At 46.6% G+C, this 27,974-nt stretch overlaps 1 protein-coding gene across 1 annotated transcript in view; it reads left to right on the top strand.

The window, feature by feature from the left end:
* TCF7L1 (transcription factor 7 like 1) overlaps window positions 1-27,974 on the top strand; it is a 143,789-nt gene that overhangs the window by 107,763 nt on the left and 8,052 nt on the right. The window contains 1 exon segment of the mRNA XM_070572252.1: window positions 17,685-17,768. Within this exon segment, the coding sequence (XP_070428353.1) occupies window positions 17,685-17,768 (84 nt within the window).

The following is a 27,974-nucleotide window of genomic DNA, read 5'->3' as shown; positions in this document are numbered from 1 at the left end:
ATGAAGGGTGAGGGGTTCAGGAGAGAGGTTGGGGCCAGCCCCAGAGATGAGAGTGATCACCGAGTGGGTACTGACCAGCCTGGGTCTGGACGAGACGACATAGGGAGATTTGAGAACACCAGCATTCCAGGGGTAGACCAAGACACCAAGGAGTGGTAGGAGAGGGTAAGTGGAAACCCAGGTGAGAGGGGTGTCCCAGAAGCTGAGGGGCTTCTTAGGGAAGAGACCTGAAAAATGACATTGAATTTAGTCGTTAGGAGGTCAGCAGTAACCTCAGCAAGAACAATCTTGTAGAAGCCAGATTGCAGTGGGCCGAGGCATCAGAAGGAATGGAAGGGACAACGGTGGGTGTTTTTGGTTTTCGTAAAAAGACTATGAGGGAAACATGGCAGCAGCACAGGGGTCCACCCAGCTGTGGGACTCTGGCCAATTGTACTGATTTTCCTTCCTTGTGGGAGGTGGGGGGAGGGTGGAAATGGAGGAGAAAGAAATTCATGACCCCTTCCCAGCATGACTCTTGAGTTTAATTCAGCACGTGTTTGAGTGACTCTGAGTGAGTACCTCTGACCTCAAGGAGTTGATTAGTAGTGTAGGGCATTTAAGACTGCAACCTAGAGAATCAAGATGATCAAATACAGAACTTGGCCAGTGAACTTACAAAAAAGCGTTCAGATGAGCCCGTCTGATTCTGTATGCATCATAGATCCTGGGACACAGAGATGGAGTTGTCACTGGAATCAGTGATCGCCTTTCGGAGTCGGTAGATAGGAACAAGGGCTTCAGGAAGGAAGTGGCAGAGATGGCGGATCTTGGGGTCATCAGATGCAGGCTCTGAACAAGGCTTGATCACTACGCAGTCCCACTCCCCAAACAGCTGCTTGTGAAAGTTAAGTTCTGAAACCAGGCTCTTGCACAGACTGCGCCTAGAGTTGGTGTGCTACCAGGTCACTTGACATGAGATTCGAGAAATGTTTTTAGGGTTTCTGTGCTCTGAAATGTACCCCCACCCCACCCCAACTAGCCTAGCCCAGATGCTTGAAATTCCATAAAGACCAAGCCCTCATTTGGTTGGAGAGGATAGGGAAAGCATTGCAGCCCCTCTCCCAACCCAGAAGTAAGGCATGTAATGTGCTAATGCCATTAGGAATGTTAAAGGAATACTGGTTGTGATGGTGAATTTGTCCAGTAACACCAGCAGGGATCATGGTGCAGGCGTTTCCTGTCCACCCTCCCAGTGGTTAATTTATGAGACCCGCAAAGGCTCCTCTTGGGTTGTGGATTCTCCATATTTACCAGAAACTTCCACTTTGAGCCTTATCCCTGTAATCATTTCTCTAAAATAAAGACAGTATTCTTGTCAAGGATTTAGGCAGGGGCAAGACCATGGTACCTGCCGTATAGTAGCACTGAAAAATGTTTAATGGGTAGGTGGGTAGGTGCTTGCTCTGGGAGATAAAAATGTAAAAGGGACAGGGCCATATATCCAAGGAGATCATCTTTGAACAAGAAGCCCAAACAGTGGGTAGAAACTGCAGAAAGTTATTGGGGGGAAGGGCTTATTAGCATCTGGGGACAACTCTGAGCTCACATTAGCATCACTTGGGGAGCTTTAAAAAAAGTGGATGTGTAAGCCCTACCCTAGAACAGTTGGATCATAATGGGGATGGAGGACAGGAATCAGTGTTTTCAAAGCTCTTCCAAGCAGCTGTGATGCCCAGTGAGGTCTGAGCTCCATCCAAATGGGTTATCTCTAGGGCCTTCCCCTCTGGTCAAAATGGCACCCAAACTTTCCCCCTTGGGAGCACCCATCTGTGTTCAGTTGGGCAGGGAGGAGCTGGAGGAGAATGTCAAAGAGCAGGGACTGTGGAGTGGCCCCTTCCTCAGCTGAGGAAGGGCGTGTGCAGCTGGCGACTGCAGCACTGCTGACCCAGTGTGTCTTGCTCAGGGACCAGCAGTGACTCCCAAGTGGCTGAGATCACCCTTTTCCAGGCCCTAATGGGGATGGTTGGGGAGCGTGGTCAGGGGCAGGATACCAGCACACAGAAGTCTAGAAATGAGAGACTGGAGATTTAGTATAGACTTTACTAATGATTTTTTTTAATCTGTCTTTAAAATTTCTAATTAGAAAGTGTTTCCCTTGGGGCTGGCCCCGTGGCCAAATGGTTGGGTTTGCTCTCTCCACTTCAGCAGATCAGAGTTTTGTGCATTCGGATCCTGTGTGCGCGGACGTGGCCCCGCTTGTCAGGCCACACTGGGGCAGCATCCCACATAGCGCAACCAGAGGCACTCACAACCAGAATATACAACTGTGTACTGGGGGTGCTTTGGGGAGAAGAAAAAAAAGAGAGGAAGATGGGCAACAGATGTTGGCTCAGGTGCCAATCTTGGGGGAAAGAAAAGTATTTCCCATTGCATATATACATTTTTTATTATTATTGTTGTTATTATTATTATTGGTGAGGAAGATTCGCTCTGAGCTAACATCTGTTGCCAAGCTTCCTCTATTTTACATGTGGGTCACTACCACAACATGGCTTGGCAAGTGCTGTAGGTCTGCACCCAGGATCCGAACCCATGAACCCAGGCTGTGGAAGCAAAGTGCACCAGACTTAACCACTACCCCATGGGGCCACCACCCCCCGTTGCATATATTTTTTTTACATTTACAAGCAATATATATTTAGCCAAAAGGAGAAATAAAAAACACCCATAATCTTGTCATCCAGAGATTAAGTTCAGCTCACTTCTTGGTGTATATCCTTCTCGATCTCTCTTCAACACATAGATAAAGATAGATGTCTCACAAAAGTGGGACTTTACACATATTTTGTATCCTGCTTTTTCACTTAGCAGTATACAGTAAATGCCTTTCCATGTCTGTAAATGTTCGCCTACTTCATTAATTCAGATATCATAATTGTAGCATAATGTACTTAATATCTTTTGGCTATTATAAACAGCTCTTCAGTGAGCAATCCTGCAGCTATATTTTGCTCACATCCTTAATTATTTCCTTAGGATACATTCCTAGGGTGCTAAGCCTTTGGAAGACCTGATACATGCCTCCAGATTGCACAAGAAAGGTTTGCTAATTTACTCTCCCACCAACAGGGTATGAAAAAGTGCCCATGGTAATTAAAGAGGAGGAAAACCTTTGCCAATTTGACAGACTAAAAGTATTAACTCTTTACTGAGTTCATAACTTCTTTATCTCAAATTCTGCAAACAAATGGAAGTGGAGCCCAGAGATTTTCCTTTGGTTTCCTTTGGTTGGGTAAGTGCCCAGTCCTAAGGGATCTCTGTTGTCTGACCCGCTGGGTCACTGCCTCTGGGATTTGGGCCTTTCCCTGGTGTGGTTTTCAATATGGCATATATCCTTATCCAGGGCTTTTGTTCCCACTAGCCGTCCTAGCCTACTTCCGGTGTCTGCCTGGGAACACCAGGGGGCATTGTGGAGCCATTGATCACACTTAGAAGGTCTTCCGGTTTCTCCATAATGAAATCTTGAATGATACAATTATTCCTTTTTTGTGTATTATATGACTTCTGCTGATTGGCATTCACAATATTGATTTGCTTAGGGTAATATTTCATTCCCTTCCAATTATTTCTATCTTTTCCCCTATAGTTTATATGTTGGTTACAAAAATAACCTGATCCATCCTAGCTCTTCTGTAACTGGGGACCAGGGCGCCTGCATTGTTCTCATCCCAGCTCTGCCAGTGGCCTGATGCCTGTATCTGAGAAATGCCAGATGGGCTGGAGGAGTAGTCTGGAAGTTTCTCTTCTAGCACTAGCATAATGGAAGGATTACGAGAGTGGCATTTGGGATGAGGTAGGACTTGGACATGTTACTTAACCTCTCTGGACCTTCATCTCTTCTTCTGTTAAATGGGGATTATAATAGCATCAACATATAAGGCTGTGAGGGTTCAATGAAATAACACATGGAAATAGCTTGGTACAGTGCCTGGCACAAGATAACTAATCAGTAAATGTTATCTTTAAAAAAGAATCTGTTTAGGGCCAGCCCTGTGGCCTAGTGGTTAAGTTCGGCATGCCCTGCTTTGGCAGCCCGGGTTCAGTTCCTGGGTGCGGACCTACACCACTCATCTCTCAGTGGCCATGCTGTGGTGGCAGCTCACATATGAAAAGAGGAAGATTGGCAGTGGATATTAGCTCAGGGTGAATCTTCCTCAAGAAAAAAAAATCTGTTTACTCTTCTATGCAGACAGCTTGTTGTCCTTGGCTTTTGTACCTATTTATCTGCTTAGCTGAAATGATACTAACATCAGATAGAACATGAATTTCAGAAATGCTATATCCCAAACAGGATTGAGCAGCACAGTCCCAGTGTCATGGCCCCCTGCTATAGAAGAGCTAGTATATATCAGGTTATTTTTTATAATCAATATGCAAACTATAGGGGAAAATATAAAAATAGTTGGAAGCAGATATGATATCAGTGAATGTTTGTTTGATTTGATCAGTCTTAATGTGTTAAGTAAATGGAGTCTTCATCGGCTGGTTGACTGCCTGTTGGCACTAGACAGACCCAGTTGTGCTATCCATTACCTTCCCCAAAGGCTGTGGCTCTCACTGCTCTCACTCTAGGACAACCCCAGGAGCATGGCCCCTCATTGCCTTTGGCCTTTGGGTGCATTTCCACCTAGAGCTGCCTGGGAAGCAACACTTAGAGGGAGAAGCACTTGTGTCTCTAATTCAGTTGACTCTGAAACACCCTGCACCAGTCATCAAGCACCTCTCTCAAATGGTGCTGTGTCACGGGCTCTCGGTACCCAAGGGACAAATAAGTTTTGGTTCCTGTGCCCAAGAAGCTTAAGGGGAGATGAGGGAGGATCTATGAGCCTGGCTATGAGCAGGGACATCAGTGGGGCAGCAAAGTGTGTGAATGACCTGGAGGAGGGGCTGGGCTGAGCTGAAGCAAGGAGAGGTTAGGAAGCCATCGCAAGGTCGGGGGTAGTAGCGATGGGAAAAATACTGTGGCAGCCAATGGACAGGACTTAGTGACTGGCTGGCCAGCCAACAGTGAGGGAGAGGGTGGAGGGAAAGAGTTCTGAGGTTTTCCCTTGGGGGTATGTGAGAGGATGATGGGTCTGGGTGAGAAGCATTTGGGAAGAAAACAGTGATGTGTCTTGGGACATGTTGACGTTGGGGTTTGCGTGCAGAATCTCTTCCTCCAGTTCCTAGGACACCCTTATAATTTGCTGTAACCTCTGGATGGCCATAAACATGTGATTCTACAGCAATGTTTCTCAAATGTCACTTATTTGGATAATCTTTGCCACAGAGCACATATACCATTAACATTTTTCTTTGCATTGACTCACTTTTCCGCACTTTTTAAAAACAGAGCTTTATTGTAAGCAACTGTCCAAGAAATCAAAGTCTTCCTTTTATATATCTAACACGTATGTATTTTAATGCTTATTAAAATGAATAGTTTAAATACTAAAAAATAGGAGATGTTATTTAATAGACTTGAGATGGGAATTGTGAATGAGGTGCAAGCCCCTTTCATGAAGTGGGGAGGAGGCGGCGTGATGGGTTTGCTGTGTGATAATGTGTATGAAGTAGCTACATACAGTATACTCACAATAAATGTTAATTTCTTAGCCTTTCCACCATCCTATCCTAATTTCCTGGGCCCTCCTTCAGTATGAGTGCAGAATCATTTTTGTTGTTCCCTTTAAGTGACTGACCCACCCGTGTACACATTTGCACGCACATGAAGATAGGTAGGGTGCAAGAACCTATACTTCAGGCTCCTTTATCAGGCACGGTGACCCTGCGCAGAGGTAGCTGGTGTGGCCTTATTCTCAGCATCCTCTCTTGCCTGAGGGGTCAGAGATCTCTCCCCAAACTGCCCACTTATTGAGGGACCTCCTCAGACGTTTCCCATTTCCTGGTGCCCAGGAGTTGTTGACTTTGGCCAGCCGCGGGGCCTGCGGGAGCGATGGAGAAGGGTTCTTGGAGCTCCGCGTGCTGGGAGGCAGCTCCAGGCCGCCTGGTGTTCTTTTGTGTTGTGTATTTTACTGGCGCAAGATAAGCACTTCCTGTTCCCCATTGATTATACACAGATCCTGCTTCCTTTCTCCTCAATACCTGGGATGCTTTCCAGCTTCTCCTCCCACAGGGGAAAATCCATAAACTTCAGAATTCCCAGGCCTGCTTTTGGTCAATGGGCTTTCTGCAAATCATTACTGTTTTTGCTGTCTAGTCACATTCTTTGTGGCTCCTTCACCTCTGTCCAGGGACTTAGTTCCTCATTGTGCCAGCCAGGAGAGAAATGCTCGTGAGGCCTGGCCTCACCCCCTACCCCCCTTCTCAGCAAGAACATCCGTATCTACCTTCAGGCTTAAATCAGAGAATAAATAGACTGCACTTCACGAATCAATCTTAACCAACTGTTAGGGGCTGCGTAGTATACCAGATTGAGGATTCTGAGGTCTTACTCAGCATTAATAGGGAAGAATGCCATGATCTGTTAGCAATGTCTGCCATGGGCACCTGGGGTGGGGGTAGGGGCAGCACTTGTGCCCTGTATTTGCTATCCCAAAATTCCAAGATGAGACTGAAGCTTCTATAAGACAAAAAAGCATGCCCTTGTACCCTTTGAGTCATACCATAAAAGTCCAAAGCCCTGTATTCTTGTGCCAACTGGAACATCACTAGTTCATGACCTTGGGTAAATCCAGAAGCTTCCAGTAAGCTCAGTTTTCCCATTTTCAAAATGAGGGTGATAATATCTGTTTTATCTATATCTAGGGATCAGTAAGATCGGATGAGATAATTAATGTAAAATGCTTTCAAAAGTAAACAACTGCAGAAGTGTATCTTGCCTGCATCACCCAGCTCAGATGCCACCTCCTGCATGAAGTCTTCCAGTTTTTCCCTGAGAATCCTGCCTACTGTGATCCCTGTTTTCTCTGAACCTGTCATTTGCTGACTTATATTCTAGTTATTTATGCACTTCAACCACCTGCCTCGTGGCATGTCATGCACATGAACAGCCACCTTTTATAGGAGGTGCCCCCTGCACGTTTGTGAACTGCTCTGTACAGAGCTTTTGCTGCGTCTTGGTCCATTCTGTAAGTAGGCAATTCTGTAAGAATGGGAAGCCACCTGCTAGCTTTAAATAGCATAGTTTTATGTTTTAGAAAGATATTTCTAGGGGCAAGCGAAGGGTGGCCTGGAAGACATGGGGAGGGAGACAGAAGCAGTGGTGACACTATGGAAGAGGATTTGGGACCGCTGAATCTCTCTCTACCACCCTGTTCTTTGATAAGGACGGCAGACGTTTTTTCAGTCTGGGGCAAACTGACCTGCAGCCCACACCCACCCCTTTCAAACTGGGTTGCTACCCTCAAGTGCCTCCTGGGCAGAGTCTGGAGCAGACACTGAAGCCGAGCCAAGAGACCAGATGCAGACAGAAGGCTGCTGCAGTGGCCCAGCCATGAAATAGGGAGGGCCTGAATCCCTAGGCTCTAGAAAGATGCCTAGAATTCACAGAACTTGGTGGCCAACCGCGGGTAGGGGAAGCCACTAAAGACATTAAGGTGGGTTTTGAGGTTTCTAGTTGGGGAAACTGAAGGCACAGATTGGGTTAATTGTGATGGCTCTGCTTACTATTGTGACAATACAATACATAGTTATTGTAAAAAATTTCAAAGGAATAAGAAAAGCACAAAGAAGAAAGTAAGAAAATTGCCTGAAATGCTCAAACCCAGTGGTAACATTTTGGTGGCTGTCCTTCCAGGTTCTGTAACTGGCTTTCTTCACTGAATAGTTTGTCCCAGACAGTTCTTCAGGTCAATAAATGTAGATCGACCAGAGGGAACACCGAACCTGAAACCACAGGGGACAAGGAGGAGAGGGCATCCACGTAGGAAATGTGTTTTCCCTGAGATGCCAAATGAGATGAGGCCTGAGAGATGCCCATAGGATTTGGCAGATAAAAGGCCAATCTTTTTATTTTCTTTCTAAAGTCATCAGTGGCCTTCCAGTAACAGAGACAGTAGAGTGGCTGGAACAGAAGGAAGACTATTGAGTGCTGAGGACCACATGGGAAGGTGGTGAGGAAGTGAAAGCAGCCTGTGTACAGAACTGGGAAGGGAAGGAGGGAGGACAAGAAAGAGTGGCTGTGCACCGGCTTCCCTGTTCACCCAGCCACCAGCAGCGGCTTCCTGACCCTCCGCCTCCTCCTCACAGACTCTGCCTTCAGCCCCCGTCAGATCTGCCCTGCTTCCATCTAAGGAAGATCAGATGCAGCAGAGCTTGCACAGTCCTTCGTGAACTGTGAGGGTCCCCAGAGAGCCCTCCCTGTCTGTCTCCCCAGGCCTGCCTTGACACCTGCCGACTTGGGGCTCATTCCCTCCCCGCTGCTGCCCCCCGGCAGATTATAAACCCACTTCCTCTTGGCCACACACATCTTTTCACTATCCTTGAAATCACTACTTGTACCTATGACAATTCTCAGCCTCACTGACAAGAGAAATGCGCATTGAAACTACAGTGAGCTATTGATTTTCACCTGACCGTTTGGCAAAGATCAATGAGTTTGATAACACTGTGTGGGCAGGGGTGTGGGGAAATCAGCTCTCTCATATGTTGCTGGTAGCGATATAGACTGAGGTATTTGGTAATACTTTTCAAAACATAAGTGTGCATACTTTTGACCTAGCAATTCCCCTCCCAGCTGGAAATGTATCCGACAGCTGTATTCACACATGAGCAAAATGATGAGTGTTCAGGGATATTTGTGGCAGCAAAAGACTGGGAAGCGCCTACGTGTCTGTGAACATGGGACCATTGAGTAGATTATGGCGCCTCCGTGCATATGGGGCGTTACACAGAATGAGGCAGCTCTCTCTGTACTGATGTGGAATCAGCGCTAACATGTTGCCAGATGAACAAGATGGCGAGCAGAATGGCATGGGGGGCATATGTATAGGCCCCAGAACAGGGCAGAGACCACCATGGGGCCAGGATCGTATCTGAGGGCAGGGGAGTGCTGTCAGTATACACTAGGCATGGCCAGGACAAGAGAGAGGAGGAGGCGTCAGGTAGGGTTCAGCTCAGGGAAACGAGGGTGAGGCGTCCCTGGGCAGCTCCTGTGAAGAAGTTTCTCTATGGTGTGAGCACAGAAGCTTCCTGGGCCCAGCAAACCCAAGACCACAGCCATTGCAGGGGTGACAGAGGACTCACTCAGGAGGCCTGGAGTTCTAGGCTTCGGAAATGAGGACCCAAAAGCAGTTTAACTTTGACTTTTCTTGAAAGTCCAGGTCTCTGCCCCGGAGGTCCCCTTACCACCGAGTGGCCATGCTCAGTGCCCTGGCGGCAGAGTTTCTCTGCTTTCTGAAAAGAGCACCCAGCTGCCAGGAAGACCTGGCTGGCCAAGTGTCCGGCTCTGCATGAAGACCTTGGACCCTCTTCAGCCAAGGACCAGATGTGTCAGCCGTCCGGCCGTCTGTGAATGGAGCCAACAGTCCCAGCAAGTCAGGGCAGACCTGAGACCCCCTGAGCTCCTGCCCGCCCACAGTGGTGTGCCGGAGCCAGCTGCTACCCAGCCGATCGTTAGCATCTCTTCCCAGCCCTGCTGTCAGGGACTCAGCATGGGAGCTTGAAATCAGCCATGGTGGGAACATTTACATTGTGGGTCCCAGCAAATGCTACAAATCGGGGTCTGTGTTTTTGTTTTTGCTCAGAGAGCCAATTATTAAACATTTACCAGCACACTTCTGAACGGGACCTGTCTCCCCACGAAGCACCCAGAGATGAGGGAGTGGCCAAACTCTGTGTTAGTTAGCTCTTCCCTGTCCCTGAGTAAAGTGCAGGTGATAGGTTCATTGAACAAAAGTAGCTTTGCATTTTAGTGTCGAAACGCTTATTTCCTAAGAGCTCACCCAGCACCCTGCCTGGTCCTTGCCCAAGTGACTGCCACGCGAAATTTAAAAACTCTGCCAGGTAGTAGGTGCTGTTATTCCCATGTTACAGGTAGGAAAGCAGAAGTTCTGAAAGATGAGGTAACTTCCTCGGGTACACCGCTTGTAAGTGGGGATCAGCTAGGACTCTTGATTCTGTATTTATTGAGCGCCCCAACACAGTCTCCACTCCCAGCAACCCACTGTGGTTTAGAAAAACAGCTGCATTCAACTTTTTGCATAGGAGGCCATCTGGTCCAGGTCCCTGCCTTCAAGCCAATAAAGTAAAACATCCCCATTGTAAAGGTGAGATGATTGAGCCCAGAGAGGTTAGAGCCTGGAGGCCTGGTCTCCCACCTCGCATGCTGTCCTTCCACCACCAGAACCTGACCTCTAGGGGGAGCCAGTTTTTAAAAACCAACCTTGGTCAAGTCTGGTAGGCAGATTGCCAGATTCTCTGAGTTGGGAGAGGAAGAGAATTGTGTCAGGCCATCCAGGAAAGAAAGGGAATTATTTGGGGAAAGGGGCAGGGAATAGGTGTTCATGGGAAAACTGAAACCTCACCAATCCACTCTATTTTTGAGTTTACTATTCAGTCATGAAATATTTTTGGAGCCCCTCTGCCCCCCATGCGTAGGAGGGGCTCCAAAAATATTTGTCGACTAAATGCTGTGACAGGTGCCTAAGAGAAAAAAGCCATTTCACTGGTTTAAAACACTACAAAAAAAAAAAAAGTTTCTAAATTACTTTTGCAAGGAAATTTATATGTCATATTACGTTGAAAAGTAGCTTACTTTAGGACATTTTGGATTTATTTGTAACAACTCACCTATCGACAAAACCTCAAGAAGAAACCCAACCGTCTATACTTGTGTCAATCACAGAGGGTAACTATGTTTGGGATTGAGTGCCATCCATAAAACTAAGCAGATGCAGAAAGTACCCATCTTTAGAAAAGAAAATAAGGGGTGTGTGAACCTTATTTTTTATACTTCTGGAACTTTGTTTAATCCATCATGTTTGGAATCCATCTCTTACTACTTTCATTTCTTCTTCTTCAGTGACTTCTGGAAACTAAACATTTATTCCCACTTGGGAAAGCTTTTCTGTTTCCTAATGAGTTCCTTGCTTAATATTGATAAACTTTCAGATTTAGACCCACTTATGTCCATTTCTGATTGAAGATAGAGGGTCTTAAACAGGCCTCCAGTAGCCAGCAGGTTGGGTCTCACAGCCTCCAAGCTGCAGGTACACATTCTCGGCAATACTAAGCCAATTAATGTGAGAACCAATTGCTCAGGAGTGAAAGAGGCCCCGTCACGTACATTCCATGTCTCTAAAGGATTTAGGAAGAGGCTAGACAACCCAGTGCTCCACATGTGGAAACTGGGGCTTATAAAGTGCTTAAGCGCAAGGTGGGACAGGGTCTGGATGCATCATGAGCCCTGGCTTCTGGGCAAGGAATTTGGGGTGTGGACGTGACCCTTGAGGAGCTTACAGTCCAAAGGACAGGCACAATTTGCAAATGGACAACACAGCATGCTGAGTGCCATGGGAACACCAAGCACAGCTGGGGCACAGAGGTGAGAGTGACTGACTGTTGTGGGAAGCTGCAGAAGGCTCGTCCAGGAAGGTGACCTTGGGGCTAGGTCTTAAAGAGGGGCTTACAGTTTCCCAAGAGTAAAGGATACACCAGGCCAGGGACTAGCTGAGCAGTATGGCACCTTCTGAGCATGGTAATTACTTTAGTGCAGCTAGTGTGGGGGTGTAAGGGGAAGCCATGAGGGTTGAAGCCAAAATAGATTGGCCTTGGATTGCTGCTGAGTTTAGGGGCTTTATCTCTCGACCCTCAGCAGCCAACCAAGGAAGGATTTTAAGCTGGAAAGAGATCTGATAGGTTAGTTTTTAGAAGGCTAAACTCTTGTAGAGTTTGGAGGCCATTGCGGTAGTCCTGATGAGAAACGATTACACCCCCAGTTGTGGCAGAATGGAAAGTAAGGAGAAACTGATCGTTTTTTCACATTTTTCATTTGTAATACAATTCTACATTTTAAGTCATCTTTGGGGCCGGCCCCCATGGCATAGTGGTTAAGGTCGGTGTGCTCTGTTTCAGCAGGCCGGGTTCGTGGGTTCAGATTCCCGGTACGGACCTACGCTACTCGTCAGCCATGTGTGGTGGCTACCCCCATATAAAGTGGAGGAAGATGGGCACAGATGTTAGATCAGGGCTAATCTTCCTCAACAAAGGAAAAAAAAAATCTTTAAAAGGAAGTGGAGAGCATTTTGTTCAATGTCCTTTTCGCTGTGTGGTGGACGGCTATCTGAGGGCGGGGTTTGGGTTTCTAGCCTGTTTTCCTGGGTGGCTGCATGCACCATAAGGTCTCCTGAGAGTGATGTCTGGGAGAGCCATCTTCTCTGTTGAAGGGGCCCTGGCTCTGGGGTCCCAGAGTCTGTTTACCACGGGGGACCACAGAGGCAGAAAAGACTGGTCACCTAAACTGGTAAGTTTCGTCTGGCTAAACACAAATCCACGAGACAGGAAATCTAGAGAAAAGGGCCCTTTCTTTCTGCACCAGGCCTGCCCCTCCCCGCAAGAAGGAGAAGCAGAGGGGATTCTGTGGTGTGGGGTGTTCTCACCTGGGAAGCGCTGGGAGATCCTTGCTTCCAGCCATAGTGCGCCCCTTCTGGGAGCACCGCTGTGGATTCTGTCACATGAAACTTTGCCTCTTGCCTGAGTTTTCTGTGAGAACGTGTGAATGGGGAGAATGTGGGCGTTCCCAAGAGGCCTGTAGAGTCCTGTCCACACCAAAGCAAGCTTGGAATAGGCAGGCATGGCTGGGGGAGGGGCTCTTCCTTACCTTCTGGAAGGTGGAGGGTTAATCACCATAGCTCATTGGCAGTTCTGCCTCTGTACGGGGCATGCTGGGATTTCCTCCCAGCTGTTTTACATCATGAAGATTTGTATGTTGGGGAAATTCCAGGGCACAGCTGCAATTAATCTGCTGCACAGTCTTCGAGCTGAGCGGGGATTCTGTGGGCCCAGTGCTCCGCCTCCCTGCAGGAAGGGGGGCTCCAGCTCTCTGGTGAGAGCACCCCTCGGAGAAACCCTTCCAGACTCGAGTCCAGCGGAAACAGCCCACCTGGCCAAGCGATCACCCCAAGGAGGGCAGTGGGGGGGGGGCGCCCAAGGTGCCCAAAGGGGCCCAGAACATTAAGGAGAAGAGGAGCAGCACTACTTATAAATAATAAAGCCAAAATAACACAGAGAGCAACACTTGATAAAGATGTCACAGAAAAAGAAAACTTTTGTCCACTCTTACTTAGGAACGTAGCAGTAAAAATCTTAAAACACTCATGGTTAGCGTTCCGCAGTATAGTATAAGAACAAACAGGCCATGACCCAGTAGGGTTCACCTGGGGATGCAAGGGTGCTTTAGTGTCCAAAAATCCATCACTGTGTATGCAGCTCATGACTGAGGCAGATAAGAGAAGCCACCTGACCGTTTTAGTAGATGCTGAGAGAATTCAGCAACTGTTCCAGTGAAAACGATTTAAAAATAGGAACAGAATCATCGTTTTTTAACAAGGTAAAGACAGATTCTAAACCACAGCCTCATTCTACTTAACTGTGAACCACAAGAGCAGAATTTCCCCAGGTGTGATCCATGGAATTCCAGTCCCCCAAAAAGAGTTTCCCGGATTTGGGAAGAATTGGTGTCCTGTCTCAGAGTCACAACACACAGGAGCATATTAAGCAGCATATGTAAATCGAGGGTGGTAGCACTTGCCATTTGGGTCTGTTTCTGTTTTTTGAGTATCAGAAGTACTTATCCCACAGATGGCATCCTATAAGTGGTAGCCATTGCTGTTGCTTGGCCATCAGTTGCATTGATGCCACACAGGTCTGATGTTTTCCATTCCAAAGAGCATCCTCCAGGAGGGAGGTAGCTGGACCATCTTCATTATGCACTTCAGCCTGACCATGATACACTAGTCGGGAGCCAGTTGTGGCCAATTGGATGGAGCCTAGACTGGGCTTGGAGAAACCAGCAGTTTTAATTTACCCGCATACCATTATTGTGCAAAGAGTCTCGGCTCAGCCATACATGCTTAATCCCAGAGGACATGCTCCCACCAATGAATGATTAGCCCTGGGGTGATCGTGGGGCTGGCCTCACATGAGAATTGCAGCCCAGAAGAGCTTTATTTCCACTGAACGTTGAGCTAGGCCTGACGTAGGAATTCAGAACTGCCCAGCCACCTCCAAATTTCTGCTGCTGAGGTGGGAGAGGATTACAAGGGCGTTGCTGGCTCCTTCTGCCCAGTTCTTTGTTCTGGGAAGCTCAACTGTCCCTTTAGAATGCTCCTTTCCTCAGAATTGCAATCCAGAGATACTCCCTAGCGAAGCTGCAGGAGGCTCGAACATTTTGTAGGTCTTCTCCCACCCCTACCCTCATCACTTGTTTCAAAATCTTACAAAAGCAGAAAAGTAGAAAGGGGGAGGTGACACTCCTCCATTTCCCTACCTCCCAGAATGAATCTCTCTCTCTCCCTCTCTCCCTCTCTCTCTCTTTCTTTCTCTCTCTCTCTCTCTCTCTCTCACACACACACACACACACCCAGGAGTGGCTGGAGCAGGAAGGGTCCTGGGTGAAATGGACACTGTTCCCAGAACCACCTCTCCCCACCTGCCTGACATATCTGTAAGGTGCCCACCTTCAGTGGTGGGCAGGGCTAAAGATTTTCAGCCACCTTTCAAGCTTCCAGGTCTCAGTTACAGTCAGTGAGAGTGAACCCTAAGGGGAGAAGAGGCCAGTGTGGTCTCCTCCCACCAGAAGTTCAGACATCTTGGTAGGTAGATAAAATGCCAAGCACGTGATAGACAGCCCCAAATAGTAGTTATTTCTAAAAGCCCTTACTGTGAGTGTGTGTGTGTTTCTACGTATATTTGTACCTTAATAGGCCCAGTACCAAGGCAGACAGACCCTCAGGCAACTCATAGTATATTGGGTACCAGCTCCTCAACCACTAGAGCAGTGGTTCTCATCAAGAGGGCAATTTGCCCCTCGAGGAGACATGTGACAAAGTTTGGAGACATTTTTGGTTATTACAACTGGGCAGGAGGGTGGGGGCTACTGGCGCTTAGTAGGTAGAGGCCAGGGATGCTGCTAAATATCCTGCAATGCACAGGACAGACCTTACAACAAAGGATTATCTGGCCCAGAACGTCAGTAGTACCAGCGTTGATCTGACTGCTCTAGATCCTTCACGCCTGCTGTGCCTACCAACCCGTAAGTTCAGCTGACAGTATTCTCTGAGACCCAAACTCCAGCGTTGTCCCAAACTAGGGTTCAGATAGATTCCTTTGGGCCACCACATATGATTTGAGAACACCTCTGGTAAGCCAACAGGAATCAAGAGTGTTCAGTGTGTGTCTTTGTGATTCTAAATAGGGAGCCAGATGCTGGTAGAGCTGATGGATTTTAGGAACCCTTCTACTGTGTTTAATGTTGGGGGAGTGGATACTTCTTTGGGACACTTCTCTTGATACTTGTGATTGTGGTTCAACTTTAAAAAAAAAAAAAAAACAGATGTTGATGTTGTTGCTTCTGGAGAAACGAGCGTGGTGTTTAGCACTGATGTGTGAGCTGTGGCCACCTCAGGTGTCCCTACAGGAGAATAGTGACATGCATGTATTCATTCGGCTTCTGGGTGGCCAGCCCTGTGTGAGACAGAGGAGAGAGAAACCCATCAGAGCAAAGCAGAGCGCGGTGGGGTGTTCACAAAGGTGGTGCTGTGAAAAGCTTTATGACTCATCTTGTAGTAAAAAGTGTGAGATTGGAAGTCGAGACCTCAGCTCCAGCTCCCAATGTAAAGTTGGGCAAGTCATTTACCCTGTGTTGACTTCCATTAGCTCATCTGATAATTTGGGACAGTCACCCCTACTTGTCATCACCGGGTTCGTTGTGAAGATTAAACTGGGTTATGTGTGTGAAAATGCTTTGAAAACTGCCAGTGTGGCCCAAATATTGTTATTCACTGAGGAAATGACTTTTAACTAATGATGTCGATATTTGTCCAATGCTTTTAACTTGCCAAAGGCATTTCGATCCTGTTAGTTCATCCAGGAAGTGTAGGCTCTGAGGAGTGAAGGAGATGGGTGGGGGTGGGAAGGGAAGAAGAAGATAGTATCAGAAGTGAGACTCAGTATAAGGGGTGGGGGAGGGTACCAGAGGGGCCAGAGTGGAAAGACTATCTTTATTCACAGGGCCCCCAGCGCCCCCTTTCATACCCACATCCCACAAGCCCCCCTGCAGCCAGGCCTGCTTGGCCCAGCCCACCTGCTGTCTGTGCCACTCACTGGTCCTTGGTAGATGTGTCCCTGTGTGGTTATTTCTGCTTCTAGACACCTTTTGGAAAGCCCAGCGCCTGCCGTCTCAGTCAGTTTTTGTGGTTGAAGGCAAGGGGCCCTTCTGGGGCACTGCCCACCATACCTCCCTGATCCCATGCACATAGCTCAAGGCCAAATCATGATTTTTTCCCCCCCGAAATTGATGATGAAGGCAAGGGACGATTCAAAGACTTATTTCTGTCTCTCTGTGAAACTCCTCCTGGAACCACCACTTCCTATTAGAGCTTTAGTTTTCCAAGTAGCCTCAAGAGTTATGCAAAGAGGCTGCATAGCTGGTCTGCAGCCCAGAAGCACCATATCAGTGTTGACCCTAAGACAACACATGTGTTTTTGTGCCTGGCAAAAGACTAATGGTTTGCTTATGAAAATAAGAGCTGCCATTTATCAAATGTCTCCCAAGTGGGAGGGACTGTGTTCAGACCTTGACATTGTCCCTGATTCTTTTAACAACCTGTAAAGTTGGTGATAATAGCCTTGCCTTACAGATGAAGAAACTGAGACTCAGAGTTGTTAAGACACTTGTCTAGGTTCACACAGCCTACACTGACAGACTGATAACCTAAACGCATGAACACTCAACTCCAGAGCGCAGGCGGGCTCACCCAGTGCCCCTTACTGCCTCTCCACTCACTCCATTCCAGGCTCTTGCCAAAGTCTGTGCCATGCCGGGCTTGAGGAGAGGCTTTTCGTTTAAGGAAAATATGTGTCGTGTGTGTGTCTCTGTGTGTGATTGACTGTTTGGTTTGGATTTTCTGCAGTAATACACGAGAGAGGGTAAGGTACCAGATAATCATTTCAAGGTTGAGAAACGCTGTAATGAAGTGAAGTTCAGCATCTTGAGTATGAACAGATCTTACCCATGACCCTACAAGTGTCAGGCAGATGGTTTTTATTCATTCATTCACCAGATCCTTCTGGAGAGGCTGTTTCTTAGGGAGCTTTGTGTGTGATGCTGTAAGAGATGGACATGAATGGGGCGGGGTCACCATCTGCGAGCCTTTGCTCCCTTGATGAGCCTGCTTGTCCCGTGACTCGAGCGGGGAGGACTTGACCCTCAGCGATAGGTTCTTTGACTACTTTGGTCAGTTGTGCTGTCGTCTGCATCCCCTGAGAATGATGGAGGGGGCTGGTGGCACTGGTGGTGGTTATCAATGTATACTGTCCTGTGATCGTCATTTGGACATTGACCCGGGCAGGAGTGTGCACCGTTAAAATGAATCGCCTCCCTGAACCGCCAGTAGCCCAGCTGCACAGCTCCTCCTCTGCTCACTCGGGGCGCACGAGGCCTCATCTGACCAGCTGCTTTGTGCTTTCTGTCCCCTGTGCAGTACCTGCAGATGAAATGGCCCCTCCTTGATGTCCCCTCCAGCGCCACAGTCAAGGACACCAGGTCACCATCCCCAGCACACTTGGTAAGTCTGTTTCTCCTTAAAGTGCCAAAGGGACGCTCAGTCCCCTCATTGCATGTTACTGTCTCCCCTCCACCTCCTGAAGCTGTGGGGTCTAGAGGTGTTACCTCAGATGTGTGAGCACAATCGAGGAAGAGCTGAGGGTCAGGGGTTCCCTACCCCTTCTACCTCAACACATGTACACCTGGGATGCTGTGATTGGAAGGGACGCCCCGACCCGAGCCGGTAACCCTGGTCCCGCTGCTGTCAGAATCCCTCTGCCCCCTCCACTTGGGCAGCGGTGTTTTCCTTTCCCTCCTGTTGGAGCTCGTTCAGTATTGCTTCTGCTCCTGCCTTGTAGCTGCAAGGTGACAGTTGAAGAGGTTCTTCTGTACAGGATGTTATAGGAGAGAATTTATTAAAACACGTGCAAACGAAAACCCCTCGGGGCAGCCAAGGCTCTCTTGCTCAGCCCTGCGGTAATACGGGCTGCAGAGGAAGGTCTGGATGGTCCTGGGGGACAGGAGCAATGCGGTCCAAGCAGGTCTCACTGCCTTAGGGCTTGCAACAGACTGAAATCAAAAGCAGCTAAGAGACCTGGGACCTTGCATTCCCCTTTCGTGGATTTTTCTTTTTTTTTTTTTCTTTTCTTAAAGAAAGATTGGCACCTGAGCTAACAACTGTGGCCAATCTTTTTTTTTTTTTTTTCTGCTTTATCTCCCCACATCCCCCCTGGTACATAGTTGTATATCTTAGTTGCAGGTCCTTCTAGTTGTGGCATATGGGACGCCGCCTCAACGTGGCCTGACGAGTGGTGCCATGTCCGCGCCCGGGATCCGAACCCTGGGCCGCCACAGCGGAGCGCGCGAACTTAACCACTCAGCCGCGGAGCCGGCCCCTCATGGATTTTTCTTAAGAGCTTGGGGCAACCCTTGCCTTAAGCCCCATGCACTCTGCAGCTAACTGGTGATACCCACTGTATGGTGACTCAGAATCATAGAAGAAGCAGCTAGAAGCAACCCCAGCCTGCACGACCTATCCATTTTACAGACAAGGAGGCCTGGGCATACAGGATACTTTTAAAAACTTGATTACAGAAAATTTCAACTGTTCCCTTCACCCACACTCCTCCCACTCACCATACTGGCTGGTTTTAAAGCAAATCCCAGACATATTTCATCTCATTCAGGACATTTTAAGATACCCAGATAGTCCTTTTTCTTCAAAAGCTTAGAGTCTAGTTGAGGAGAAAGAAGGGATACATAGAAAGGTAAATAATGGCACGGTGAGCCACATGATTTCCAGTAATCATGAGACCAGCCTCAGGGGCAGAGCCCATTGGTAGACAGAGCAATGTCATGTGTAGTTCTCAGATGATCGTCACAGCTGTCCCCTGGGGAGACAGGCAGGGATTGCTGTTTCACAGTTTCTAGGAAGGACCAGTGACTGTGTGGGGAGCAGTGAGCGGCAGGGCCAGCCATCCAGCGCAGGCTGCCCCTGAGAGGTTCTGTGGCTCGTCACCAAGATATGAGCAGCCCATTGAACAAACACCCCAGGAATAGGTTGGGGTAGTGCCTCTGGCCCTCCAGATTCCCATCTGGGGTGGCCGAGCGCGAGGTACAGGCGCCCTCTAGTGGTGTGAGTGAGTCACGGTGGAGGACATGGCATCCCATGTCCACCCTGCCACAAACCTGGCTTGTCCCCTCCTGGCACAGCTGTCTCTCCTTAACTTTTTCAAATTTTTGCTCACCCCCTCACCCAACCTATGGCATCCCCCAGCCCACTCCAGCAGACCCCAAGATGGCAGGGTCCTTTCTCCTCTCTGCCCCCCACATATTGTCTCTCTGCATATTATCTCAACTCTCCATCTACTTTTAGAGGCAGTGAGTGCCCTTTAAAACTAACACAGGTGTCTGAGTTTCCCATCCTTCCTGTTGCACAGAGTAATCCATCTCTGAACAATAAAATAAAAAGCCTGTACCCAGCCCTCCTCCTCCCATGAACGTTATCCTATTTTCCTTCTGTTTACTGCACAACTTCTCACACAAGAGCTAGCCGTTCCACCTCCGTCCCTGAATCGTTTATTCTGCCAATCCATTGCCACCTGGCTCAGCTCTCCAATTGCCATCTCATACCTAAATCTAGTCACTTCCCCTACCTTTTCTCGACACAGGTGATAGCTGACAGTATTGCAACCTTTTGCTTCCTGTAATCCTCCTTTCATCAGCTTGGGGAGACTGTATTAATACACAGTATCAGTTATTTGCCCTCTCTAAGCTTCCTTTTTCTTTCTAGAATCTTTTCCTCAAATAAATGAGCTACTCATCCTCACTTAATATCTCAGTGTAAGCGACATAAAAGTATACAGAATTTCCAAACTCTCAGCAAAGTTCTAGACTCATAGCTCCAACTGCCAAACAAACATCCAACCATCGCCAGTGTGTGCTCTGCGGGTACTGGCCCATCATCGTCTGAGAGTGGACAAGCATGAATAGTTGATATATTGCATTGTAGATGGCAAAATGGATAGTTATCTAGTAAATTGTCTATTATCATTCTCTGTATTCTAATATAGAAAAGCAGAAACAGGCCTCAAAAAGCTTAAGGAATATTTATGGGAGAAAACCTTAACATTAACTTGAAGTTCTACAGATTGGGAGAAGACCACCCACTTTTCTAGTCAGAGCATCTCATTCCTTCCAACTTCTGAGACGCGTGTGTAGGCGTCAAACCTACGAGGCCCGGGGAGGACGATGGATGTGATAGGTGTGCTGGAGGCTGCATAATGCCGTGGGTTTGAATCCCAGCTCCGCCTCTTGCCATTTGTACAGCTTTAGGCATATCACCTCATCTCTCTTTACCTCGATTTCCTCATCAGTAAAAAGGGACTTAGAAGAGGACTTGACCTCAGAGTTGTGAGAAAATGAGCCCAGTGCATTGTAATGAGTTTAGAATTGTGCCTAGCACAAAGTAAGCCTTCAATAACTGTTAGCTTACTACTATTATTAAGAGAAGGAAAGAACAATTAAAATACGGTTTTAATTAGCAGACTAAGAGTTGATGAGGGCCTGAATTAGGCCAGATCAAATGGACAGATTGCAAAGGTAACAGAGATAATGAGCCTATAGAATTTAGCTCTCATTTCCCAAGGATGTGATTTAATTGGTCTCGGGTGGGGCTGGTATGTTAAGTTTTTTAAGCTCCCTAGGAGATTCTAGGGGGCAGCCAGAATTGAGAATCATTGCCCTAAATGCAAATCAGAGGCAAAAGGGAAGGAGTTGCTGGAGACATCCCAGTTTGCTGGCTGCTGGTTTCTCCACGTTAGAGGTGTAAGCAGGGCTTGTAGGTGACCAGGAGGAGTCACGAAGGTTTGCACGCAGGCTTTTTTATTAAAAAAATGAAAACACTTGATTATGAAATTTCTTTTATAATTACGAGCAAAATATTTTAAGATGAGGTTTTCCCTGGCAGAAGAGCAAATGAAGGAAACAGCCTGCATACTTGCAGAGATTTAGTGAGTCACGTCGAAGCTGCCCATCAAGGAAATGTGTATAAACAAGCCGCAACGGAGCCCGGGTGGGGATGGAGTTACGAGTTATTACTGCTTGGATTTTGTGCCTTCAAAACAAGCTCTAAAATCTCAGTAACAGTGGTATTTTACATGTAACTATTCCTAATGTCTGATCACTGCAGTCTCCTCGCATGTAGACTTGTATCCAGACCCCTCACCGTGGCCCCCTGTACCTGGCCTCTGTCTTTCCCTCCACTCTCTCCCTGGAGCCCTATGCCCACCCACACAAGACAAATACATGCACTTCCAGAATATAACCAGTGCAAAGATAGGAATTGCCATCTGTTTTATTCATTTTTATTTACTCAGCACCTGTCATCATGCCTGGCACAGAGTAGGTACTCAGGGGTATTTGTTGAATGAATGGAAGAATAAATGGTCTGGGGAAAGGATGATACCCTTTCTAAACCCCTCTCTCCCCCTGCATCCAATCCCTCTTCTGGGAATCCTCATTCAGGACGTTTTTTCTTTTTAAGATTGGCACCTGAGCTAACAACTGTTGCCAATCTTTTTTTTTTCCTCCCCAAAGCCCTCCAATATATAGTTGTATATTCTCGTTGTGAGTGCCTCTGGTTGTGCTATGTGGGGTGCCACCTCAGCATGGCCTGACGAGCGGTACCATGTCTGCGCCCAGAATCCAAGCGCGCAAAACCTTGGGCCGCCGAAGCAGAGCACACGAACTTAACCACTTGGCCACGGGGCTGGCTGCAGGATTTTTTTTAATTAAATCTTTTTTTGAAACCATAAAAGTAATGCGTGTGCTGTGTGGTGGATCACTTGGGAAAATGCCTGAGTGCACAGAAAAAGACCTGTAATCCCACAACCCATAAACATTTTGTTCTGTAGCATTTCAGTCTCTTTCTGTGTCTGTGCATGCACCTGTAACTGGCTTTCTAGATGATGACCAAAATGCCTCATTAAATGTTAGCACACACCTTGTTTTAGCATTAAGCATTGGGCCACTCTCAGAAGCGAGTTGCAGAGCTTCGTGTCCAATGACTGACCGTCAAGCCAGTGCCTGGAAGCTCTCCTGCTGAGGAGTGGCTGTCTCACTGCTCCTCCTCTGAGCAGAGAAGCCTGGCTTTGCTTAGCGTGACAGTTCTCAATTAAAAGCATTCACTGGGGCTGTCCAGCGGCATAGTGGTTAAGTCTGAGCACTCCACTTCAGTGGCCTGGGGTTCGCGGGTTCGGATCCCGTGCACGGACCTGCACACAACTCATCAGGCCAGGCCATGCAGTGGCGGCGTCCCATATACAAAGTAGAGGAAAGTTGGTACGCATGTTAGCTCAGGGACAATCTTCCTCACCAAAAAAAAGTAAATAAATAAAAGCATTCCCTGAGGTTTCTGTATACACAGTTGTACAGTTTCTCCATCTCCTCACCAATATACCTGTGTAGACCCAAAAAACTCCATGATGTCTGTTTCTGCCCTGTTCTACCTTCAATACTGATTTCAGTTCTTATTACACAGTTTTAACTTTTTATTGGGATATAATTTTAAGCTTCCAGAAAAATTGTAACAGTAATACAAGGAGCTCCCATATACTCTTTATCTTTTAGATTCAGAAATGTTGCCCCGCCCCATAATTATGTGTATACATACATACACACACACACACACACACACGTTGAGCTTTTTTGTTTAACAATTTGATGGTAAGTTGGAGACATTGTGCCCTTTTACCCTTAAATACTTTAGATGTATTTCCTAGGAACCAAATACTATCTTACAATGACGGCAATACAGTTATCAGAATCAAGAAATTAACATTTCATATTATTCTGTAACCCACAATATATATTCAAATTTTGGCAAACGTCCCAATCATGTCCATTATAGCTGTGTGTTTTTTCCTGGTGCGGAGTTCAATCCAGGATCACACATTGCATTTAATTGTCATATCTCTTTAGTCTGCCTTGATCTGGCAGAGTTCCTCAGCTTTTGTCTTTCCTGACCTTGACATTTTTGAGTACAGACCAGCTATTTTGTAGAATGTCCCTCAGTTTGGATCTGTCTGCTGTTTCCTCGTGGTTAGACCCAGGTTGTGTGTGTTTGGCAAGACACCACTGCACTGACGCCGTGTCCTCCTCGGCGGGCCTGCCGTGTCCGTTTGTCCCAGTGTTAGCGATGTTATCTTTGATCGTTTGGTTAAGGTGATGTCTGCCATGTGTTTCCACTGTGAAGTTACTCCTTTTTCCTTTGTAATTAATTAGTGCTCTGTGGGGAGAGGCTTTGAAGCTTCGTAAATGTCCTGTTTCTCATAAAACTCACCCGCTAGTTTTGGCAGGCATTGACGATTATCTGCCTCCATCATTTCTTTTATTAGTTTCTGCTCTTGAGGTTTGGGGTTTTGGAATTCTTACTCATATCCCCCAGCCCATTAATCTTAGTATGGAGCAGAGTGGACCTTGTGACAAGTCAGCTCTCTGCATTGCTAACACTGATGAAAAAGATGATATATAGAGGAGAGAAACTTAAAAAACAACCTGTAAATAGTATTCCTGAAGAAGAGACAAAAACAACAAAAGGCAATAAGAGACGAAAGTTAAACTGGGCTTTAAAAACAAAAATTTGAATTTATAGATTGAAAGAGCTCACCTGAATTTTACAAAATAAATGAAAATTGACCTTTCACCTGGACACATCCTGGCAATAATTTGAATTGCAAGGGTTAAATTTTTTTTTCCTACAATCATCTATGCAGGAAGGAAAAAAAAGGCCAGTACCAAAGGAACAAAGATAAAGGTAACCTCAGGGTTCTCTTTTGCCATCTTTAGTGCCAGCAAACAGTGGAAAAGGGAGAGTTTTGATAAGGAAAGTTTGACCCCAGGAATTTTAGGCCAAGTCCAATTTGAAGACCTCAAAAATGTACCACTGCTACGAGGAACTCAAGCACGTTCCAGTCCTCCTCTCCTGTGGGCCTGCAGGCTCTTGATTGATCTTGACAGCTTTCATAGCCTGCAGCACACTGCTTACCAGATAGGAGCTGAGAAGGTATTTGTTAATACGTCAACATAGCCCCTCATCTCCGTGTTTTCTTCTCTGCTCCAGTCCACTGGCCTCCTGTGCTTCCTCCAATGTGCTGAGCGGGCTGTCCACCTCGAGGCCACTGCACCGGTGTTCCTTCTGCCAAAATGCTCTTCCCCCAGCTGATCATCTGTCCCTGACATTAGGATCAGAGTAACAGCGAATGTTACAGCTAGAGCCCGAAAGTCCTTGGAAATCCTCTTTGTTTTGCAGTGGGGCATTCTCAGCAGATACCCCAGCCTTGTGGGGAACAGGCCCCCTTCTGGCCTCTGTGACCACTTCAGATCCCATCCCTGTTCTCCAGGCATTACAATGCTGTGAGTGGGCTGATGTTTTAGGAACAGTTCCAGTTTCTTTTTCCCCAAGCCCTGTGTTTAAGCATAGTCTCTTTTTTTTTTTTTAAAGAATTTATTTTTTTCCTTTTTCTCCCCAAAGCCCCCCAGTACATAGTTGTATATTCTTCGTTGTGGGTCCTTCTAGTTGTGGCATGTGGGACGTTGCCTCAGCGTGGTTTGATGAGCAGTGCCATGTCCGCGCCCAGGATTCGAACCAACGAAACACTGGGCCGCCTGCAGCGGAGCGCGTGAACTTAACCACTCGGCCACGGGGCCAGCCCCAAGCATAGTCTCTTGAAAACACTTGTGGCCCCCAAAGAGAAGGTTGCCTCTATCAGTAAATAGACAACTGAATGTGGATAGAACTGATTTCTTAAGTATATAAAATCAGGTACAGTTAGTGATCCAAGAAAACTCCGAGTGTCTTTCCTGGGCAATCCCTTGTCTGGTCCACGACTGCCTTGTGAGTGATACCACAAAGTTAAGGCTCATCTTTCTTGACCTCCAAACCCTTATGCTTTTGATCTCTGAAATCAGGATCAGGAAGAAAAGAGAATAGTGAGTGATCAGGAGGAGCCACAAGGCTTCCTGAGGGCCCCAAACAAGTTGCTGAGAGCAGCAGCTGGAGGAGAGCATCAGGGCCCGTGGAGGGATGACTTGTGGGGAGGTGGCTGCTCCGTCTGTGGTGGAGCTGTGTGGCGCTGGCTTCACTTTGAGCTTGAAAGTGAGTCCTGAACAGTGGGAGAGAGGATGTGTTGCTTCGTTGGGGGCCAGGAGTCTACAGAACTTTGGCTTGGACCAATTCTAGAAACAGACTGAAGGAGACGAGAATCACTTGAGCTTGGAAAGGATGGCTGTGTGTGATTGGACAGAAGGACTGAAGCTCTTTGGGGAAATTCGAGCTCAGCTGCCTTGCTGAGGGAACCCCTGTGCCTCGGCTCGTGCATGCTGTTTGTGTTGGGGTTATTCGCTGGGAGGGGTAGAGTGGTTCCCAGCATTCCTACCCTGGGCTGAGTTTATGCTGCAGACATCCTGCTTCTGAGGGCAGCTGAGGAGAGAAAAGAGCCAGGAGCTTTTATTGGGACTGAAGCCTCCAGGGAGATCCCTGCGTCAGCCACAAAGACAGCAGTTCTCACTCATCAGTCCCAGAGGCCACGTCTTCCCAGACTGACCAAGGAAAGGTTACCTTCCTTTCTCTTTCTGTGACCCCACCACCTCCCAAGTCCATTTTCCGGACAGTGATGCTACCTAACGGGAACCAATAATAACTCACAGAGCATTTAAGTGAGGATACCTACATTTTCAAATGTAACTCGCATTCCTTGCTTTGTCCTTAACTCTGCCACCGTTCAGTGCTGTTTGCCAGCTTCTGGTGACGCCAAATTCAACAGCGCGAGGGCAGTCAGGATTTCATAATACTATTCAGTATTTTAAGATGGCTCTATATACATATATCAAATCATCACACTTTAAATATGTTACAATTTTATTTGTCACTTATACCTCAATAAAATTTTTATACCTGAAAAAAAAATTTCTTAATTTTTTAATAAAAAAAAGGCTATAAATGTAAATGTATATAAATATATATATATATAAATGTAAATAAAAAACAGATGCACGAGAAGTCTAAACGACTGGAGATACACCAAAATGATAATAGTGCCTGGGTTAGGCTGGTGTGACTGTGTTTTCTAAATGCTTAATAATGTATCTTGTATTTCTTTCTTAGAAAATTTGCGTTCGTCATAAGTCTGTTTTCTAAGTAGATAATAATTAGAGTTGGAAAATACAGAAAGGGAAATAATAAAAACAAAATCACCCAGAGTTCCACCACTCAAACATACCTACTGTTTACATTTTGGTGCGTTTCTATTAGTCTTTTTTTTTAAATCATGGAGTTTATGTATTTTTTTTATTTTAATCATTTTGTGTAATTGTTTTATCATTTAGTATCATTTTAGTAACAATTCTCTTGCTTTTATAATACTAGAAATCACCCTTTAGACAAAGTTGTTTCTAGGAAACCCCATGCATCATTTAGATGCACCAAGTTCCTAGAAATCTGACCTCAAAATACATTTTTATAATTTTATTTGTGCTATATGTTCATGTACATGGAGACATTTCTAAAAGCCAGTAAGGGAACAGATGAAAACAATAAAAAGAAAAGGATTTTAGAATTGTTTATGCAATATCAAATGAACCCACGGGGAAAGTAATAGAAACTTGTTGGAGGTGCTGTACCTTTCAGCCCGCGGGGCCAAGCCGTGTGCCGGCGCCACCTAGTGGCTGTCGCTAGGAACAGTCTGAATTCCCTGCCTCACGTCTGTGGGTCTGGGAGCAAGACCCCTGAGTTTGGGGTCTTGCTCCAATACTCTGCCTCTCTTCTCTGCTTAGCCTACTGAAAATGGAGCACGACTACTGTCAGCACACGGATACCTAAGAAATACATAGATCGGAGTGTGCATTAGGAGCACCAAGTGGGTACCAGATGAAAGGAAAAACAGGCTCGTGGAATCTATGAAATGAAAAATTCAAACAGGAAGACAGCAGTTTGGAATTCTAGTCCTTGGGCTGCCTCCAAATCATCATCCTTTTTACAAATCTCTTTCTTAAATGAATTTCTTCTCCACTTGTAGCTCATTTACTTTATTATCCAAAAAAATTTATGTCAGTCCTTTCTCTCTGACAGATTATGTTTGATTAGTCTCTTGGTGAGGCAGGTGGTATAAGAGAAAACAGTCTGGTTTGTTAGAGCTGAGAAGGGCTGATATGAATCCAATTCTGCCGTTTACTAGCTCTGTGTCCTTGGGTAAGTCGCTTAATCTTTCTGAGCTCAGTTTCTTCCTCCCTCAAGTGAGGATAATCATAGCTTCTTTGCTAGGTTCTAATAAGGACCAGACACTATGCCCAGCTCTGTGCTGGTAGTGGAGGTACTCACTGAATTGTAGCTATTTTTATAATAAATATCCTTACTGTTGAGTCAGATTAGGTTAAAACAATTTAAAAATCAATTCAGTTTACCAATTATAGGATGCACAATTTTCCCCATTTTAACGTCTCTGAAGTCAGGATTTGCCAATGACGTGCCAATGTTTTTTCTTTCATAATAGTTATATAAAATAATGGGGACAGCCTGGTTGCGTAGCGATTAAGTTCCTGCGCTCCGCTTTGGTGGCCCAGGGTTCACTGGTTCGGATCCCAGGGGTGGACCTATGCACTGCTTATCAAACCATGCTGTGGCAGGCGTCCCACATATAAAATAGAGGAAGATGGGCACTGATGTTAGCTC

The sequence above is a fragment of the Equus przewalskii genome, chromosome 14 (assembly GCF_037783145.1).
Source record: "Equus przewalskii isolate Varuska chromosome 14, EquPr2, whole genome shotgun sequence".
Classification (NCBI taxonomy): Eukaryota; Metazoa; Chordata; class Mammalia; order Perissodactyla; family Equidae; genus Equus; species Equus przewalskii.
Note: the sequence above shows the minus strand (reverse complement) of the source record. Positions and strands in the feature narration are given on the sequence as shown.